This window comes from Schistocerca gregaria, chromosome 5, assembly GCF_023897955.1.
Source record: "Schistocerca gregaria isolate iqSchGreg1 chromosome 5, iqSchGreg1.2, whole genome shotgun sequence".
NCBI lineage: Eukaryota > Metazoa > Arthropoda > Insecta > Orthoptera > Acrididae > Schistocerca > Schistocerca gregaria.
Window position 1 is genome coordinate 518759028 of NC_064924.1, and position 21087 is coordinate 518780114.

The 21087-nt window shown below is 45.4% G+C and overlaps 1 protein-coding gene across 12 annotated transcripts in view; it reads right to left on the reverse strand.

The window, feature by feature from the left end:
* Positions 1-21087, reverse strand: part of LOC126272755 (membralin) — a 486429-nt gene that overhangs the window by 144184 nt on the left and 321158 nt on the right. For all 12 annotated transcript variants that reach the window (XM_049975869.1, XM_049975862.1, XM_049975866.1 and 9 more), the window contains one exon: positions 10006-10138. In XM_049975869.1, the coding sequence (XP_049831826.1) occupies positions 10006-10138 (133 nt within the window). The remainder of the gene's footprint in view (positions 1-10005; positions 10139-21087) is intronic.

A 21087-nucleotide genomic window follows, 5' to 3' on the forward strand; every position in this document is an offset into this window, starting at 1 on the left:
TAAATGGAGAATGACATCCCTGATGCTTAGAGAAGTCCTCATAGAATGATGATTGCTTCATTCTACAAGGCGACAATGCTGGACTTCTTAGTATTCGTCATCGACCAGATACAGCCAAGTTTTGTCCGACGACCTAAGGCCTATACAGCATGTTTGGGCTCCTCTACGTAGAGATATTGGTACTGGCGGTAAGAGCCTTGTCAAGCTGAGAGCAGCTGTGTAATTATGTAACATTCATTCTGCATTTTCATGACCACGTACAAAGTTTCGAATTTAGGACTGGTGCTTCACCGTAGATCTACAGCAGAGAGGCTCTACTCAGTGATGGCCAGATAATCATTCCTCAATATGATAAACAAGGGTTAATCATTTAATATCATCATTGCCATGCTGTCTTATCGTCTTACACTATTGTATGTGTTTATGTAAGCAAAGTTGCGATCAGTCTTGAACCCCTGAAAAGCTACAGGTAAGTAGTCGACAATGTTGTGCCTCTATGTATCGCAGGTTGCCTATGTGGTCGTCTCGGTCCAGAACTGAAATTCCTACATTACACGACAAATGCAGCGGATTCTCTAAAGGTCGACTTCACTGCAGACGATTACGAACTTTTCTTATAAACTGGCAAAGAGCCGTCGAGAGTGTTCTAAATTTGGGACTGCACTGTGTCGCTTCATACGTAAGATGTATTACCATGCTGCAACGATCCAAATTAAAATTATACTGAACTTCGTGAGTAGCTAATTCTGCAATGGAATTTGTAGTTCCAGTGCTGCGGTATCGGGTATCAGCAGTTTTTAATTCCAGCGGTGGAAAACGATTTTGACTATGTGCTCGTCTCATTTTAGGGTATTGCCGAGTACAGCTACCAACCACGTCCAAGTAATGCATGGAGCTTTATTTCTTTGTCCAAGTAATGCATGGAGCTTTATTTCTTTTTCAGTCATATCCGTGGACATTAACATAACATCAGAATTAACAGACGCTTATTAATAACCTACCAAAAGCAGTTACCAAACCAGCCGCTTCTGGTAACCGTGCAAGGTAACTCAAAAGACGTCATCCTACGGTCCAGGCGAAGCCATGTGTCCTCCCATCGACACTGAAGACGAGCAAGACAGTTCAATAGTCCAGACGTGGCATACAAAACCGTCCCCGTATTTTTTTTTTTTTTTTCGTAGTATGGCTCAGACTAAAGTGAACTAGATCCTGTAAATTACGTGGTGACGGTTCGTGATCTCTGAGGTGTTGCTGCTTAGCGAATGTGAGAAACTCGCAACACAACATCTGGCAGTGATCGGTGAATTCAAATGCTGCGAAAACTTTGATATGAGGGCAAATAAATACTTTTGAAAACCACTCTCGAATCGGCTTCCTCAACACCTATTAAAATTCATGTACTGGGCAAACATCACTGCTACGATACTTAAATGTGAACTGCCAAGCAAACGACAAACACCAAAATTAAAATACTCGGGAAACACGGAATTTGAAAGAGAGAGAGAGAGAGAGAGAGAGAGAGAGAGAGAGAGAGAGAGAGAGAGAGAAAGGCTGTTGTAGCCGTGAAGCCAACGCGACAGCAGCTGCTAAAAGCGCAAACTGAATCGACTTCGGTGCAGTCGATTGGCCGATCCATTGTGTAGCGCGGCGAGCGGGCGACGAATTCCCTTTGAGGTTTCGACGGCGATGGAGAACAAATAGCAACCGGGAACGGAACAACAGACCCTCCCCCATCCACAGAGAGCCAAGTACCACAGTGCAGTGGCACTGGAGCTGCAGGGGCACCTGAAAGGAAGGGAGGGGAGAGGAGGGGGGGGGGGGGGGGGGAACAGCGAGTCGGCAGAACAAAGGCCGCTGGGGACGGAAACTTTGCGGCAACTCCTGTCTTTACAGCGCAATGTATATCAAAACTCAGACGTAAAGGGGCGGAAAACTCGCGCCAAAAGAAACAAAAGCAAATGCCTTTCGGCTCACGAGGGACCTGTCACTGAATTCTCAGTCCACCAAGAGGCGAGTGCAAGCGGAGATTTATGGAAAATAAAAAAAAAAAAAAAACGCTGCACACTGTCCAGTATTCCGAAAACTAACGCAAACACAGCTCGTCTCAGTAACAAAGGCGAAGATGTCTATCGTTGACTGCTATCGATTTACGTCATGCAAGTATACATGCGATACGATTAAGACCTAAAAAATACAAGACATGTACGAAATAACTGTATTACACACACTGAAACAAACATATTCCAGTCCTCGTCTCATTCTTCCCCTATAATTCGGAGGACTCCAGTAATCTATTCATCTATGCGCCGAACTACTCTTAAGCCGTTAAAGAATCCAAAATGTGTTCGTAATACTCGTGAAGGCGCAAACAGATTTATCCTATTTCTTTTGTAAATAAAAAACACCTTTGTCCTACCTTTAACGACAGGCAGTATCTTAAAAAGGCGTCGTAAGATGAACATCAACAAAAATAAAACAAGGGAAATGGATTGAAGTCACATTATATCATGCGATCAGGCGATATCACATGCGACTGAGAGAATTGGATTAGGAAATGACACACTAAATGCAACAAGCGAGTTTTATCATTTGGATAGCAAAAAACCGATGATGGCAGAAGTAGAGAGGAAACAATATGCAGACTGGCAATATCCAGTAAAGCATTCCTAAAAAAGATAAATTTGTTGACATCGAATACAAATTTAAAAATTAACATGTTTTTCCCGAAGGTATTTGTATGGACTGTAGCGTTGTAAGGAAGTGAAACGTTGACGATAAGCAGTTAAGACTAGAAGAGAACAGAAGCTTTAGAAATGTTGTGCTACGTGTTTAAAATTAAAAGGGTAGGTGAAATAACTTATGAGAGGGTACTGAATCGAAATGAGAAAAATAAAATTTATGGCGCAACTTGACAACAGAAATCATTTCATAGAACATATCCTGAGGAACCAACTATCGTTGCTTTGTGACTGGAGGCAAGTGTGTGGAGGTGAGGGGGGGGGGGGGGCGAGAGGGGGGGGGGATTATAGAGTAACACCAAGGCTCGGCTACATTGCGGAAGTTCACGGATGCAGACTGCACCATTTATGCAGAGATGAAGATGATAGCCTACCTTGGAGAGATGCATTTAACACCTCTTCGAAGTAAAGAAAACAACAACAGAACCAACGATGTACAAAAAATTGTCAGCTCAAGGCCATCCACAAAACTCCAGCCAGGCAGCGACAAGTTAATAAGTTTATAAAGGTGTAAAGCTGGTCACAAAAATTATTGACGCCACTACAATAATTCGAAACACGTCGGAAATTTTGGAGAAGGTGTCCCAATCATTCCTTTGAGGATCAACGTTGGAACAAAATTTCGAAAATTTACTGCCAAAACCTATGTATTTTATAAGATAAGTTTCAAAATTTAATATTTTTTCCGCTTTCAACAATGCCTTATTTTATGTAACTCTTATAAGAAAATTTGGTTTATGCTCTCCGTACATTAGCAAACATTTTAAAATTTGCTTTTTGATTTCACTGTTAAAAAACATAGCACATAACGGTATCTCATTTTGATTTCTTTACACTGTCCGGTTTCTGTGCTGTAGTTCACTACATTAACAAATTACTCCAAATGATGTACTTCTAACTTAGTTGATTTAACTGTGAATCTTCACCCAGTAAACTGTATAGAAAGATCGTGTCTAACAAAACCAACTATGGATAGGGATTTTAAGTTACCTGGCTTTGACAGTTTAACTTAAAGAATGAATTAATTTCTCCAGTAACTACGCTCTCGCTTTTTAGTAACCACCGAGGTCTCTCTTCCATAGAGCAGTGTGGGGACTGCAAGAGTTTTGTAGAATTTGAGCATCTTACTTAGTTTTCTTTTTAAGATTTCTATTCATTGTTCCACGGATCCGGCTGAATTTACTAAGTTTAATTTCTACATCTTAGCTGTCGCCATATGTCACCTCACAACGTAGGTAACTGAAGTGGTTCACTTATTCTAAAATCGTCCGAACTACCACTATTTTGGTTCTAATGAATTCTTACCTCATGAAGATCATTGTCTTAGTTTTTTCTGTTGTGCTATACCAAACGTGGTACTGGTTTATGCCAATACGTAAATTCTTTTCTGAAGGTAATCATCTTTACCGGTTACGATCACTATATCGTCAAATGGTTCAAATGGCTCTAAGCACTATGGGACTTAACGTCTGAGGTCATCAGTCCCCTAGACTTAGAACTATTTAAACCTACCTAACCTAAGGACATCACATACATCCATGCCCGAGGCAGATTCGAACCTGTGACTTTAGCGGTCGCGCGGTTCCAGACTGAAGCGCCTAGAATAGGCTACACCTGCCGGCACACTGTATCGTCAGCGCACATTAAGTGACTTAAAAGAATTCTTCCGTCAAGGTATATACCATCCTGAAATTCTATTTTCCATATATGCCTTATTTCACGTATGTAATTGTCGAAGAAAGATGGGGAGATACAGTAGCTTTGCCGTACTCCTTTGTTGACTGGTATCTCATTAGGCATTTTCCGTCCAGACCTTGAGTGATAGTCGTGTTCTGATGTAAACTTTTTATCGCGTTTACTGAACGTTTCGGATATCCGCGATCCGTAATTATCTTCCAAAGTTTGTCTACTGACACTGTCAAGAGCTTTTTTCTTTCAAATCAATAAAAGTAATGTGTATGTGAGTATTTATCTATCGTATGCTCCGTGTTTTTGCGTTATCTGCTGTAAAATAAAAACTGCATCCATCGTGGAACGCCTTTTCCTAAAAACCATTTGTTCCTCATGCAGTAGTACTTCCATTATGTTTCTAGTCTTATGTTTAAAATCTTAAGATACGTTGTGTGTGCTGAGCCCAGCAAACTTATTCCTCTGTAGTTACTGCGTAAGCTTTTACTTCCTTTTTAAAATCATACACACCTGTTGCAGTCCCCACGCTGCTCTATCAAAGCGAGAGCCGGGTGATAAACAAAAAGGAAGAACTCCGTGTTCAGACACAAAAAATGAAATTCCTGAGAGGAGTTAAACTTTGCACAATAGAAGATAGATTAAGGAAACAAGATATTAGCGAAGAACTAAAAAATTTTAATAACTGCTGTTTATTGAGTCAATCCATATCGCTGTACCCTTCCATCTGCCCTGAAACTTGGCTTCTGTCACTCGCTTTGGTATTCTTTCACCTTCCTTTCTCTTTACACGACAAAACCATTTCAACCTGATCTTCTCAGTTCTCTCATTCAATTTTTCTACGCCAATTTCTTTCATAATGTCTTCTTTTCTACGCTTTTTACCGTAACAGGCATTAGCTGGGGAAAGGGCACTACCCACGCGCTTCTCGCCGACTGGATGGCTATTTGTGTTCATAGTTCCACAACGGTGCAGTTTTTGGCTATTTGATAATTTTTTCTCTACTTCACTATTCGATGTCCCCCATTCTGTTACGATTTCATTACCAACTATTTTCGCACTCTGTATACACAAGTAAGCAAGTGAATCAGGGACACCTCGTTACACAAGTCAACAGCCATTTTGCATCTGGGATGTAATACATTTTAGTGTGTAGAATCCGAATATACCTTTCAAAATGTTCTAGCAGGTATCATTTTTGAGCTTTTAAAGGTTTTTTATTTTTCGTATTTAGTATTTCGCTTTGTTCTGTTCTTCTGATTTGATGTTTAATTGTTTGTTTTTGATTAGCAGAGGAGAGCAAGAAGATCTACAAATCATCAGTAAATGGTTGGTGTGGTAATCCAGTGGTGTGAAAGAGATCCTCAGTGAGTGTTTCCTGTGAAAGGTAGTGCAAACTGTATTTAAAAGTTACACTAAGAAAAATGACAACTTGTAAATCTCGTTGCTGTCTAAACCACCACGACAGCTTTTGTTATGTCTGTGGGAAATTCACTCCAAAAGCCCAAAGAAAAACAATGACTGATTTGGTTAAAATGGCATATAAATTGTATTTTGATTGTCCTGTTGGTGATCAAGATAAAAAAATTTCCACCTAGTATTGCCTGCACAGCCTGTACTACAACCTTAAGAGAGTGGTTGAAAGGAAAACGTCGAGCCATGCCATTCGCTGTTCCGATGGTGTGGTGTGAGCCTAATGACCATTATTCAGATTGTTACTTCAGTCTTACAAATATTTCGGGACACTGAAGCAAAACTAGATATAAAATTAAGCATCCAAATGCAGTGCATTTGCCTGTGCCCCATGATGAGGTGTTGCCTGTTCCCGTCTGTAATTTGGAAGCCACGGAACCAGACACCATGTCAAGTAAATCAGAAAATATTGAACATATAGAAGAGTATTGCCCTCAGTATCATGACATTTCGCCTCAGCTCTTTAATCAAAAGGAACTGAACGATTTGATTGGCGATCTAAAACTTTCCAAATAGCAAACTGAACCCTTGGGGCCGAGACTGCAACAACGGAACCTTCTAGCTCCAGGGACAAAAATTTCCTGTTTCAGATCAATAGGTGCTTCCGACTTAACAAGAAGTTTAAAAATAAACGTACTACACAATATGCTTTGATAACAATGAGTTCAGTGTACATTTTCATTACGTTCGTGTAATCCTTGGTAGTCCTAAGTGCCAAATTTTCAGATGAATATCTAAAACTGTGAAATGAACATGTTTCGACCTTCATTCCATAAACGAATACCAATCTCCGATGTACGTTACGACCTGTGTTCCTTTGACATGACAAATGCCGTCTAAATTAACAAAATTACGAAGTTTTATACATATGCCTCCTAGATCGTGCGGAAAGTCCAAATTCTGCAGCGATTTATGCGGGAACGTTTTCTCAGGATAATGTGCACAGCGGCTGTAACAATTTCTATGTTCTGTTGAGTTCCAACATTAGCAGTTAGATAGGGCAGAACCACCTACACAACCATCATCATTAATTTTTTTGTATTTCATAGGAATTATTTCAATTTAAGATGTCACTAAGTTTGAAAGCACCCGTGTATGAAAAAAAAGAAAACTTGTTCTGTTTCATTTAAAATCACACTCTCATTCATGCTTATCTGTAATTGGAGTCAACATAATGATCTCAACCAGTGATAACTGAAACGAAGTTTTGTGGGAACAAACACCGGATTGCATCATGTGACAACCTGGAGACGCACTGCACGCTCGGGCATCTAACGTAGCCACGAAGTCGGGAAGAACCGCCGAGCGAAAGCTACCCACAGCCAGTGAGTGACCTAAACGACAGATCTGAGGGCGTGGAATGAAGTACCATGATCCGTAGCTCCAGTGAAAGAGCCGTACGATTTGTAATCTGCAGCCGAGACAGAAAGGCATGAGCTTCCTTCCTTAGCTACTCTGTGAGTGGCAGTCAGAACTGCCTTCATAACACAAGAATCCGGGCAATGCGCTGGCAGGGGCGGCATGAGACAGTCGATTCGTCGCCTGGCAGCGCTCCATTAGGCAAGCCGAAACACAGATGTCGCCAGCCCCGACATAGTTTCGCGACTGCCTGCATCTGCCGAGCCCGGTTTCCATTACCCTTCCCCCTCTCCCACACCGCCATCACCCCAAAGGGCGTAATAGTTATGTCAAGGATGTTAGGAACGACAGCAATGTTGCAAACACGCCTTGTCCGTGTAATGCCACGAAATCGTTACAAATGATCAACTGGAATCGAGTAGTACAAAATGACAAGTACTTACCATTTAAATTCATGGATCACGGAGACCTATCTTAGAACAAATAGGCAGAAATTCTACTTCGTGAAACTTCATCGTATGTAAATTTTGGATCTAATGGCTTAATTATATAAGCAGTAAGTTGTAAGCCTCTCTGCACGCTGTCATGTGTCGAATACGATTAGGTTTAATCAGGGAGATATTGTAAAGTTATATTTCAGTTTGGTGGATGGCATCTGTCTTCCTTACGTTTTTTGAAAGTTGTCCGATAATCAAAAACATGAAAATCAGTTGTTCCTTTAGCAGACAGAAGAACTCTAAATGTAGAGGAGAGGCAGAAAAGAACAAAAACTGACGCATTTTTTTAGTTCTTCACTAATATCTTGTTTCCTTAATCTATCTTCTATTGTGCGAAGTTTAACTCCTCTCAGGAATTTCATTTTTTGTGTCTGAATACGGCGTTCTTCCTTTTTGTTTATCACCCGGCTTTCGCTTCGATAGAGCAGCGTGGGGACTCCAACAGGTTCGTATGATTTAAAAAGGAAGTAAAAGCTACGCAGTAACTACAGAGGAATAAGTTTGCTGGGCTCAGCACACATAACGTATCTTAAGATTTTAAACATAAGACTCAGAAAAATAATGGAAGTACTACTGCATGAGGAACAAATGGTTTTTAGGAAAAGGCGTTCCACGATGGATGCAGTTTTTATTTTACAGCAGATAACGCAAAAACATGGAGCATACGATAGATAAATACTCACATACACATTACTTTTATTGATTTGAAAGAAAAAAGTTCTTGACAGTGTCAGTAGACAAACTTTGGAAGATAATTACGGATCGCGGATATCCGAAACCTTCAGTGCTCATTTTCATATATCACGAGGAAATAAGCGGAGCCGATGACGGTCCATTCTAATAGCTTTTTGAAGAACTATCCAATATTTGGCGAAAGAGATGTCAGGCAGCGAAACTAGATAACACTGAAGCCGTCGAATTTAAAAATGACATAAGTAACTAGGGGAAAGACTATGAATATTGTAACCCAAATGTACTCGCTGGTAAAGGTTGTTGTAAGAAGTCAATTCCAGTAGAATATAGAATTCAAGACCAGATATTATGTAGTACTTTTGAGCCGTATCTGAGTAAATTAGTGTCTGGCTATGGCATATTTTGTACCACTTTTGTTTCTTTCTGTAACGTTAAGGAAAAGCTCATAAATTATTTTCTTGTATTCAACGAAAAAACAATTATGTGCACATGAAAATATATGATGCATTAAAAAGTAATGTTGACATACTATGTAAATTGTCTAATGGACAATCTATACACTTACAATATCTGGGAAGGGAACGGTCGAATCCGAGATGTAGAAAGCTGCCCTGCATTTTTTTATACAGTAGGGATACAAAGAAAGGAAGTTGCTAAGACACACTGCAAGTCTTTTCAAAAAATGTTCAAAATTGCCAAGTTCCTAGCTAGCAAGGTCGCTGGGGAAATCTATGCCCATGCACAAAACAGCAAGCACATACCCTTGGTTGATGGTACATCGTTAAACTTGTGATCGTAATTTGTAAAGCACATTTCAGTGTCAGCTGAAAGTATCTCCAATGCAGTTGTTCACAGTTACTTTTCACTCGAATTTGTAACTCATTTAATATCCGTAACAAGTAGCAGTGGTTTCAAATACCATTTATTGTAGCGCTGGTACAACAGTTTTACAGTGATGTGAAATCCAATTAATGCTTTCAACAACGCAATAGAAGAAAAAGAAAACGGTGGTACGAAATCGAAATCACCAATTTCTCCTGAGGCGCTACGTAAGGATGTGTGTTATTTATTATTTAATTTCTTGGATTTCATTCGAATGATGTCTGCATTCGGTTAGAAATCGTGGTAATACGAGTATTAGACGAAAGAGGGAATAACTTGGGCGCTTCTGTGAATTGTAGTTCGAACGATGATTTTGGCGCTGATTTAAGTCTGGAACAGAAATAGAGTACCTTCAAGACCGAAGAAAGCATGTGGAGTAATAGCTTTCAGTGGCAAAGAAAATGCAGTATTGTTTCACTTAGATGAAGGGCAGAGAAAAGACTTGAACTTAAGCACTGTATCAAAACCTACTCGTATTTCGTTACATAAGATCTAATCATAGATTGTATAACTGGCCTTTCACCAACTCTAATACAATTTTGAAAACGAAGTAAAAAAAAGTCATGTACAATGTCGGAGCTGGCCTGCATCCTGTTACATAAGAAATGAAGAACGTATTGGGCGAGAGGTTTCTCTGTATGACTAATCGTGCGCTATGCTTCCTCCTCGTAACTTACCTCAGCCAGTGTCTCTTAGTGATGGACGTGTGACAGCAGATGGCATCATACTGGTCCGCAATCCACACAATTAGTATGATGTAGAAGGCCGTAGTCGTGTCGTTGAAGAACTCCGACATGATTGCCTCCATACCTAAAATAAAACACACCGTGAGGATACATGGTACATCTTAAAGTTCAGTTAAAACTATTACAGGTACAACCTAAAGGGAGTAATGGTTCATTAACCCCACCCTCGCCCAGTCTCTCTCTCTCTCTCTCTCTCTCTCTCTCTCTCTCTCTCTCTCTCTCTCTCTGTGTCTCTCTCTCTGTGTCTCTCTCTCTGTGTCTCTCTCTCTGTGTCTCTCTCTCTGTCTCTCTCATATTTTTGAATTCAAATCAAAATACCGTATCTCCAATCACCCGGTTTTTGCGACAATCCTTAATTTTTCAACATTATATATAAAAATTTTGTCGCTGAAAAAATTGTTACGATACAATTCCAATACACAATAACAATCGTTCAAAAACGATGTGACCCTCACATACAATTGCTCACTGTATACTTACGGCAACGAGAATTCGGTTGCTTCGATGTGAGTACTTTTATGTGGCAAATGTTGTACATCAATAAAGTTCCAAATATGACCAACTAGCGACATAATATGCAAATGTGGAGAGCAGAGTTAAGACCACCGTCCAATCTTCGCAGGACAGCTCGCGCACAGCTCTACCGACCCAGGACTAAGCATCATATTCCAGTATCGCGTCCATCTCATAAACTGAATTTTCTTCATCAGTAGCACATCACAGGAGCGTAGCGGAGAAGTGAGAAATTCATGCCAGTACAAAGGTGGCAAATAAGAGCATCTCTGGCGTGTTTCAGTAGCATACTGTCCAACAACCATCTCCTAATCAACACTCAAGTGTCTGCATTTATGGGCAATTGACCAACAGGAGAGTCAGATATCAGATGTAAACCTGTGGCTATCTCACATCTCGTGAGCTATGTGACGACACTGAGACATTTAATGTAAATTGAAGGTGGATCACAGCAAAAAAGGCAATGGAAAGTGGGTCAAAGAGAGGCAAGGGGACAAAGGAATAGATAGGGGTGGGAAGAGCGGTAGGGGAGAGGGAGAGGGGGAGCGAGAGAGGGAAAAAGGAGGGGAGGGAGAGAGGGAGAAAGGAGGGCGGGGGAGAGGGAAGGGGGAGAGGGGTGTAGGGAGGGGGGAGAGGGGTGTAGGGAGGGGGAGAGGGAGAGGGGTGTAGGGAGGGGGGAGAGGGGTGTAGGGAGGGATGGGAGTGGAGAGCGAGGAGTGGAGTGGAGAGCGAGGAGTGGAGTGGAGAGCGAGGAGTGGAGTGGAGAGCGAGGAGTGGAGGGGAGAGGGGAGATGGGAGTGGAGAGGGGAGATGGGAGTGGAGAGGGGAGATGGGAGGGGAGAGGGGAGATGGGAGGGGAGAGGGGAGATGGGAGGGGAGAGGGGAGATGGGAGGGGAGAGGGGAGATGGGAGGGGAGAGGGTATGGGAGCCGGAAGGGAGGAGGGGGAGGGGAGATGGGGAGTGGTGGGGGTAGGTACAGATGAGAGAGGGGATATGGAGGGGAAGAGGGGATATGGAGAGGAAAAGGACATATGGAGAGGAAAAGGGGATATGGAGAGGAAGAGGGTATAGGGAGGTGAGAGGGTATAGGGACGTGAGAGGGTATAGGGACGTGAGAGGGTGTAGGGAGGGGAGAGGGTATAGGGAGGGGAGAGGGTGTGGGAGGGGAGAGGGTATAGGGAGGGGAGAGGGTATAGGGAGGGGAGAGGGTATAGGGAGGTGAGAGGGTATAGGGAGGTGAGAGGGTATAGGGAGGTGAGAGGGTATAGGGAGGTGAGAGGGTATAGGGAGGGGAGAGGGTATAGGGAGGGGAGAGGGGTATAGGGAGGGGAGAGGGTATAGGGAGGGGAGAGGGTATAGGGAGGGGAGAGGTTATAGGGAGGGGAGAGGTTATAGGGAGGGGAGAGGGTATAGGGAGGGGAGAGGGTATAGGGAGGGGAGAGGGTATAGGGAGGGGAGAGGGTATAGGGAGGGGAGAGGGTATAGGGAGGGGAGAGGGTATAGGAAGGGGAGAGGGTATAGGGAGGGGGGTGGGTATAGGGAGGGGAGTGGGTATAGGGAGGGGAGTGGGTATAGGGAGGGGAGTGGGTATAGGGAGGGGAGTGGGTATAGGGAGGGGAGTGGGTATAGGGAGGGGAGTGGGTATAGGGAGGGGAGTGGGTATAGGGAGGGGAGAGGGTATAGGGAGTGGAGAGGGTATAGGGAGGGGAGAAGGCATAGGGAGGGGAGAAGGCGTAGGGAGGGGAGAAGGCGTAGGGAGGGGAGAAGGTGTAGTGAGGGGAGAAGGCGTATTGAGGGGAGAAGGCGTATTGAGGGGAGAAGGCATAGGGAGGGGAGAAGGCGTAGGGAGGGGAGGTGTATTGAGGGGAGAAGGCGTAGGGAGGGGAGGTGTATTGAGGGGAGAAGGCGTAGGGAGGGGAGGTGTATTGAGGGGAGAAGGCGTAGGGAGGGGAGAAGGGGTAGGGAGGGGAGAAGGCGTAGGGAGGGGAGAAGGGGTAGGGAGGGGAGGGAAAAGAGGGGGGAGTGAATGAGAAGGGGGAGGTTAAAAGGTGTGGAGTGGGTAAAAGGTGTGATGGGGAGAGGGTAAAAGGTGGGGAGAGGGTAAAAGGTGGGGAGAGGGTAAAAGATGGGGAGAGGGTAAAAGGTGGGGAGAGGGTAAAAGGTGGGGAGAGGGTAAAAGGTGGGGAGAGGGTAAAAGGTGGGGAGAGTGGCGAGGGTGGCAAAGGGGAGAGACGAGTGGAAAGGGAGGGGAGTGACGAGGGGAGGGGAGGTGCAGGCAGAGAGGGGAGGGGCGAGGGGAGGAGAGGGGAGGAGAGGGGCGAGGGCAGGATCAGGCAGAGAGGCGAGGGGCGAGTGGAGAGGTGGTGGTGGTGGTGGTGGTGGTGGTGGTGGTGGTGGTGGTGGTGGTGGTGGTGGTGGTGATTAGTGTTTAACGTCCATCGACAACGAGGTCATTAGAGACAGAGAGCAAGTTCAGGTGAGGGAAGGATGGGCAAGGAAATCAGCCGTGCCCTTTCAAGGGAACCATCCCGGCGAGAGTGGAGAGGGAAGAGGGGAGGGGCGAGTGGAGAGGGATGAGTAGATGAACTAGGGGAGGGGAGGGGAGGGTGGGAGGGGAGAGTAGATGGGAGGGGGGAGGGGGGAGTGGGAAGTGGAGGCGGCATGGGGAGGGGGAGTGGATGGTGCAAGGTGAAAGGGGAGGGGAGGGGAGGGGGGAGGGGATAAGGGGAAAGGGAATGGGAGAGGAGGGGAGGGAGAGGAGGGGAGGGGAGGGAGCCTTATCGGGGCTATATGTGGAGTCAGCAGCGATGAGTGAAAATGTGTTGTAGACAAGGACTTAACCCAGAATCTCCGGCTTACTAGGTGGACGCATTTACCACTGCGCCTCTCAGACAGTTTTAACTGCAAATCCGCGGACTAGAACTATTACGGCAAGCTCCTCGGCCGACTCACATTCCCATCTAGCACTACCATTACGTGTAGTCTCTGTCCATGTCCTCTGCATTTGCTAATTGTAGATTTGTGCATCTGCACTGACGGTGGTGGATTCACAGCCCATCAAGGTGTTCAGTTATACACTCCTGGAAATTGAAATAAGAACACCGTGAATTCATTGTCCCAGGAAGGGGAAACTTTATTGACACATTCCTGGGGTCAGATACATCACATGATCACACTGACAGAACCACAGGCACATAGACACAGGCAACAGAGCATGCACAATGTCGGCACTAGTACAGTGTATATCCACCTTTCGCAGCAATGCAGGCTGCTATTCTCCCATGGAGACGATCGTAGATATGCTGGATGTAGTCCTGTGGAACAGTTTGCCATGCCATTTCCACCTGGCGCCTCAGTTGGACCAGCGTTCGTGCTGGACGTGCAGACCGCGTGAGACGACGCTTCATCCAGTCCCAAACATGCTCAATAGGGGACAGATCCGGAGATCTTGCTGGCCAGGGTAGTTGACTTACACCTTCTAGAGCACGTTGGGTGGCACGGGATACATGCGGACGTGCACTGTCCTGTTGGAACAGCAAGTTCCCTTGCTGGTCTAGGAATGGTAGAACGATGGGTTCGATGACGGTTTGGGTGTACCGTGCACTATTCAGTGTCCCCTCGACGATCACCAGAGGTGTACGGCCAGTGTAGGAGATCGCTCCCCACACCATGATGCCGGGTGTTGGCCCTGTGTGCCTCGGTCGTATGCAGTCCTGATTGTGGCGCTCACCTGCACGGCGCCAAACACGCATACGACCATCATTGGCACAAAGGCAGAAGCGACTCTCATCGCTGAAGACGACACGTCTCCATTAGTCCCTCCATTCACGCCTGTCGCGACACCACTGGAGGCGGGCTGCACGATGTTGGGGCGTGAGCGGAAGACGGCCTAACGGTGTGCGGGACCGTAGCCCAGCTTCATGGAGACGGTTGCGAATGGTCCTCGCCGATACCCCAGGAGCAACAGTGTCCCTAATTTGCTGGGAAGTGGCGGTGCGGTCCCCTACGGCACTGCGTAGGATCCTACGGTCTTGGCGTGCATCCGTGCGTCGCTGCGGTCCGGTCCCAGGTCGACGGGCACGTGCACCTTCCGCCGACCACTGGCGACAACATCGATGTACTGTGGAGACCTCACGCCCCACGTGTTGAGCAATTCGGCGGTACGTCCACCCGTCCTCCCGCATGCCCACTATACGCCCTCGCTCAATGTCCGTCAACTGCACATACGGTTCACGTCCACGCCGTCGCGGCATGCTAGCAGTGTTAAAGACTGCGATGGAGCTCCGTATGGCACGGCAAACTGGCTGACACTGACGGCGGCGGTGCACAAATGCTGCGCAGCTAGCGCCATTCGACGACCAACACCGCGGTTCCTGGTGTGTCCGCTGTGCCGTGCGTGTGATCATTGTTTGTACAGCCCTCTCGCAGTGTCCAGAGCAGGTATGGTGGGTCTGACACACCGGTGTCAATGTGTTCTTTTTTTCATTTCCAGGAGTGTATGAATGCTTGGTGTCTCTTCTTTCGGATATGTCCTAAACTACAGACACCCCCAAGCACTCTCATAATAGCAGCAAAGAGTCAAACGCAGCGTCTCGCCTCTACTTCAGCCCGCCTTATTTGCGATTTTGGTTGTGCACTGAGCTCAGTTCAACATGATGTGCATTTCTTGAGTAACTTGTTGAAGTTATTAACCCTAAAATTTCTTTAGTGTATTATCAACTGACAGAAAATTTCTGAGTGTCGACCTATTCCTCATCCTAACTGCACGATGTGTATCCGGTACAGAGGAAAGTGACTTTGTACCTTTGTCATCGATCGCTTCATTACGATTGTGAAATTTCTAGTACTCTGCGTTAGCAACAGGGGCATCAAACGTAAGCTGGAACTGTTTTCTAGCCGCTTTTCGCAATGTTTATCTCGGAACTCCACTTAATATTCCCTGTAATATTTTACTTCGAAGGATGATGAAGAGATGGTGCTATATCTTTGGAAATTTTTGGACTATCGATCTTGGTTGATGCACGTGAATAAAAGACAAAGGGTAGTTGTCAATCGGGTCTCTTATTCCATACGATGAGGTCGGAGGGTGAAACGTTTATTACCACACACAAAGTTGTTACTTGAATTAGCAACCGCGAGGACGTAGAGCAACAACCGATTGACAAATAAAAAAAAAAAATTCTCTCGTCTCGAAATGCTCAAACGACGTCATTTAATTGTGAAGCATACCATTCACAGATATATTATTTTACTTTCTGTCAATGGTCTGGAGCAGGCAGCACATTTCACTATTGAGGAACGGACGACATCGGTCTTCCCATAGCTTCATGAATGCCACAGCCCAGTGCCGCCGATGAACAGTACAGTTTTCTTCGAGATAAGGTACGATTTCATTAGACGCGTACAAGAAAGACTACCCGCCAAGAGTGTTAGTGAAACAAACAGCCCAATAACAAGACGAGGTGACTGAATATTCGTAACTGTCTCAACAGTGATTTTACGGGCTTCTTGCTAAAACGTGATGTTTTAATCCTCGGCCTCTTCAACACCTCATATATGCTCTCCTTTAATCTGCGAAGTTTCCGAAAGAAATTCAGAAACCAATCTGTCTCGTTAGAGCCTCATTCGAAAATGCAATGCAAGGTACAAATCGAACAACAAAACAAGACAGCACATATTATCCTCGGAAACCTTGTTACGGAAACCTGCTAAACTCTTATCATGGCCTGGTACACAGCTAGAATACTGCATTAAACCTTCAGCAAGTCAACAGATGGGTAAAGTATTCCCTGGATGCAACAGGAAAAGGAAGAGTAAAAAGACATCTAATGCGAATATAGCCTGTTTTCTGGATACTATTACTCACATTGTATTAATCATTACTACACAGGCAATTTACATTATAGATGCTTACTGTGACACAGCACTGCCTTCTCTCTGTATATTACGGAGTACTAGAACTAATACAATTGACACAGGAGCTTCTAGCAGCCTGCTACGAAAGATTAGTTGGTGATTGTCGAAGCAAACAATACATCAGCAGAAGTTAGCAGCTGACTAAGACCTCTTCATAGTTCCAACGCAGCAGTAGTTAAATCCCCTATGTCTTGCCGCACGGCTTCCCGCCACGCAGCGCTGCCTTGCAGAGAGAGCTTGAAATTAACTTCAGGATATAGCCGAGTAATGGTGAGAACTTTATGCCAGCACCACTCATCCAGTTTCCGGTCAAACAATGGAAATGAAGTAATTCTTCATGCTTTCCCGGCGATCTGTTGACATCTTGGATATTCGGGAATCCAGCCGGATGTTCGCGTCGTTCTCGCACGATATTTCAACAGCGTGCCTCGCTGTCTTCTTCAGGTGCTACCTGAGACTGGTCCTTGGGTCGATCGAGTCCAGTATTTATGCCTGGGAGGAGCTGGGCGTTCCCTAATCGGTCCGCGCCCAGTCGAGTGTTCAATCTGTGGTCCGCGCCCGCCAGACTCGGCTTTAACGGACCCCTCCAGTCGCGGATGTTCCGATTGCCGTCGGCGCCGGTTTTGGCCGTCCTCAACGGTTGTGGTTGTCATTTGAGGTGTGTCAGGCCCGATCTTTAGATGTTAGGTACTCTATCTCATGACTGTTACTACGGTTTCCACTTCTGTTGCGTGCTGGGCGCTCCCTAATCGGTCCGCGCCCGCCAGACGCGGCTACATTGTCCCTCTCTGGTGGCCGGTGTTCCCTCCGCCGTCCGCGCCCGGCCTGGCCGTCTTCTGAAGTCGAGTTCATGACCTGGGGTGTGTCAGATCTGGTCTCTAATGTCCAACACCTTGTCTCACGGCTGTTCCCTCGGTCTCCACTTATATTTCTTGCTGAATCCTGGAGTGTCCTGCGTTGAGTTTTGGCCAGACCACCAGAACTGTGGACATCAGGTGTAAAGAACACCAGAGACATACCAGACTCAGACAGGCAACTAAATCAGCCATAGCAGAGCATTGTCTGGAACTTGGTCATTCAATGGATTACAATGACACCAAGATTGTGACACAGACCTCAAGATATTGGGACAGTGTCATTAAAGAAGCAATTGAGATTAAGGTCACAGACAATCTAATCAACCGTGACTCGGGATACCAAATCAGCACTGCCTGGAATCCTGCGCTTGAGCTTGTGAAAACTCAACGCAGGACACTCCGGGATTCAGCAAGAAATATAAGTGGAGACCGAGGGAACAGCCGTGAGACAAGCTGTTGGACATTAGAGACCAGATCTGACACACCCCAGGTCATGAACTCGACTTCAGAAGACGGCCAGGCCGGGCGCGGACGGCGGAGGGAACACCGGCCACCAGAGAGGGACAATGTAGCCGCGTCTGGCGGGCGCGGACCTCAGATGGAACACACGACGCGGCGCGGACCGATTAGGGAGCGCCCAGCACGCAGCAGAAGTGGAAACCGTAGTAACAGTCATGAGATAGAGTACCTAACATCTCAGATCGGGCCTGACACACCTCAAATGACAACCACAACCGTTGAGGACGGCCAAAACCGGCGCCGAAGGCAGTCGGAACATCCGCGACTGGAGGGGTCCGTTAAAGCCGAGTCTGGCGGGCGCGGACCACAGATGGAACACTCGACTGGGCGCGGACCGATTAGGGAACGCCCAGCTCCTCCCAGGCATAAATACTGGACTCGATCGACCCAAGAACCAGTCTCAGGTAGCACCTGAAGAAGACAGCGAGGCACGCTGTTGAAATATCGTGCGAGAACGACGCGAACATCCGGCTGGATTCCCGAATATCCAAGATGTCAATGGAAATGAAAACTATTCCCCAAACAAGATTTGAAACAGCTACTCCTGGTTCGATCACCACCGCAATACCATGCGTTAACTAAGTTGCTTGTGCTTGCAACGAACCACTTTAATTGCTGTTGTAATTCACCTCTAACGAAATATGAACCTGATGTGTACAATACGTGTATATGCGTACAAAAATAGACTTACTGTGCATAAATAGGAGGAAAGAACAGTTCTTCGTGATTACACGACTACCGATCAATCACTGAAAATAGTCATGACCACATAGGAGATTTCGTACAGCGAATTTAAGTTGAGGGATTTCATGAAACTAATCGTAGAAAAGTAGATTCCAGACAGGTTCATCAGAAGACTGCTACGTAATCCACCCAAAACACAAGTGGCTTACAAAACACTCATTCGACTAGTTAAGTGAGAAGGGGGGGGGGGGCTGCTAAATTCTGAGAGCTTACTTCCAAAGAGAGTCAAGTAACTTATTACCTCCTGTGGCAGTCGTCTTGCAAAGTGACTACGACGAGAATAACCTGGAAACTACAACTCATACGGAGGAATGGGACACCTAGAACGAAGACCTCATATACGGAAGGGTGCAAGAAAGGGATGACGATTTTCGCTCTATACATCGGAGAAGTAATGACGAAAACAAAGGTTCAGGAGTGAGATTAAAATTCATGGTGAAAGGATATCAATGATAAGATTCGCTGTTGCCATTGCTATCCTCTGTGAAACTGAAGAATTGTCGGACCTACAGAATGTAAATGAACAGTGCAATCAGTGCACAATACGGATTGAGAGTAGATCCAAAAAAGACGAAAGCAATGAGTAGTAGTAGAAATGCGATAAGCGATGAAATTAGCAAAATTACTACATTGCAAAGAGGGCATTACTCGCCAACAGAAGTGTACTAGTGTCAAACTTGGTCATTATTTTAAGGAAACTGTAGGTTTGACGCAGAAAGTAAACTGAAGCGAATCCTGGAATGTGGGAAAATGGAAAAAAGAAAAAACTCATTGTGTGAGCGTAGTTTTTCGCGGCTACGTTCTTGAATAAATGCTTCTCCGTCAATCTCGAACTTTCGACGACTTCCTACGTCGTCATCATCAGGAAATTAGATTTCAGTAGGCCGTTAGGTACCTCAATTAGCCGATTATGTCTTGTAGACGTCACGAACTCACGGATCCTACATGTGGTACAAGAGTTTATGTCGATGACTATGACTTTAGAGCAGTGATAGGGGTGCTGGTTGCTTTAAATGGCTGAAGATTCAACTGAATTCTATGTTGTCTTTCAGCATCAAGCGCCCGTTTCCAACCTGCACCATTAGGAGTGTAGCCAGTATCTCAGTTGAAGTGGCTGTTACACATTCTGATCTCAACGATTCCTTTGGTGACAGAATCCCAGTAGGTAGTTGCATGAGATAATACTTTTTTGTTTCATCGAACACAATCGTTTTTAGCCGGCCGGAGTGGCCGAGCGGTTCTAGGCGCTACAGTCTGGAACCGCGCGACCGCTACGGTCGCAGGTTCGAATCCTGCATCGGGCATGGATGTGTGTGATGTCCTTAGATTAGTTAGGTTTAAGTAGTTCTAAGTTCTAGGGGACTGATGACCTCAGAAGTTAAGTCCCATAGTGCTCAGAGCCATCTGAACCATTTGAATAGTTTTTATGTTCATAAGGCAGTGTTCGGTAGCAGCAGATCTGTTCAAATCGCTGATATTTAATGTGGCGTCCTTGATCTGTGCATCGTTCTGATATTGTTCTTGTTGACCGGCCAGTGTAACTCCTACCACATTCATAACCTATTTTATGAATTCTAGGGACACCCAGACCAAGACTGTCTTTTACTGGGGTCAGAATCTCTCTAATTTTCTTGGGTGGTGGGAAAATGACCTGGAAAAAAAAATAAGAAAAAAAAACGGTTGCCGGCAATCGTTATATACATGCACCGTCTGCTAAGGGAACAAAAAAAAGAGGGAGAGAGATAAAGGTGGTTTACAAGTTTGTGGGTTTGCTTCTCCCTCAGGTATCGCGCGTGGATGTAGTGGCTCGTCGTTTGGAATCGAGCCAAACTGTGAATGGCATGCTCTGCGCATCATCCTAGCAGTTGTTTGCCGGTTGCGTCAAAGAATAAAATTTTCATAGAAATATAACGTATTCCAAAAGTCTACGAACAAGTATAATAAATTTTGTAAGTAACTAGAATGTGTTACAACACACTTCATCAAAATACATCTTACAGGCATTTATCTATCAAATGTATATAAGGGGCAGTCAAGTGAAAACCGAACAGGAGCCACAACGAGATCATGGAATGTTTCTGTTCAAAAGTAATCACCAGACGCGTTAAGAAATTTATCCCAGTGGCAGGGGAGACGATCAATTCCTGTTTCGTAGAATGCAGTAGACCGCTGACAGATGCACAACTGCATCCAATCTTGCTCATCCTCGTCCTACTGAAACCCACGCCCACGCACGTGTCGCCCAAGGTGTGAGGATCACACAGCGAAAGATCCAGTCTGTACGGGGGATGCTAAAGTGTGTCCCAAGCACATTAGCGAAGCGTAGCCGTCGTCCAATTGGCAGCGCTGGGGTGGGCGTTTTGACTTTATGACGAGTCGCAGTTTCTGCAAAGTGTCTCCTCAGCGCTGCGCATTGTTTGGTTGGTTGATTCAGAGGAGCGGACCAAACAGTGTGGTCCCATC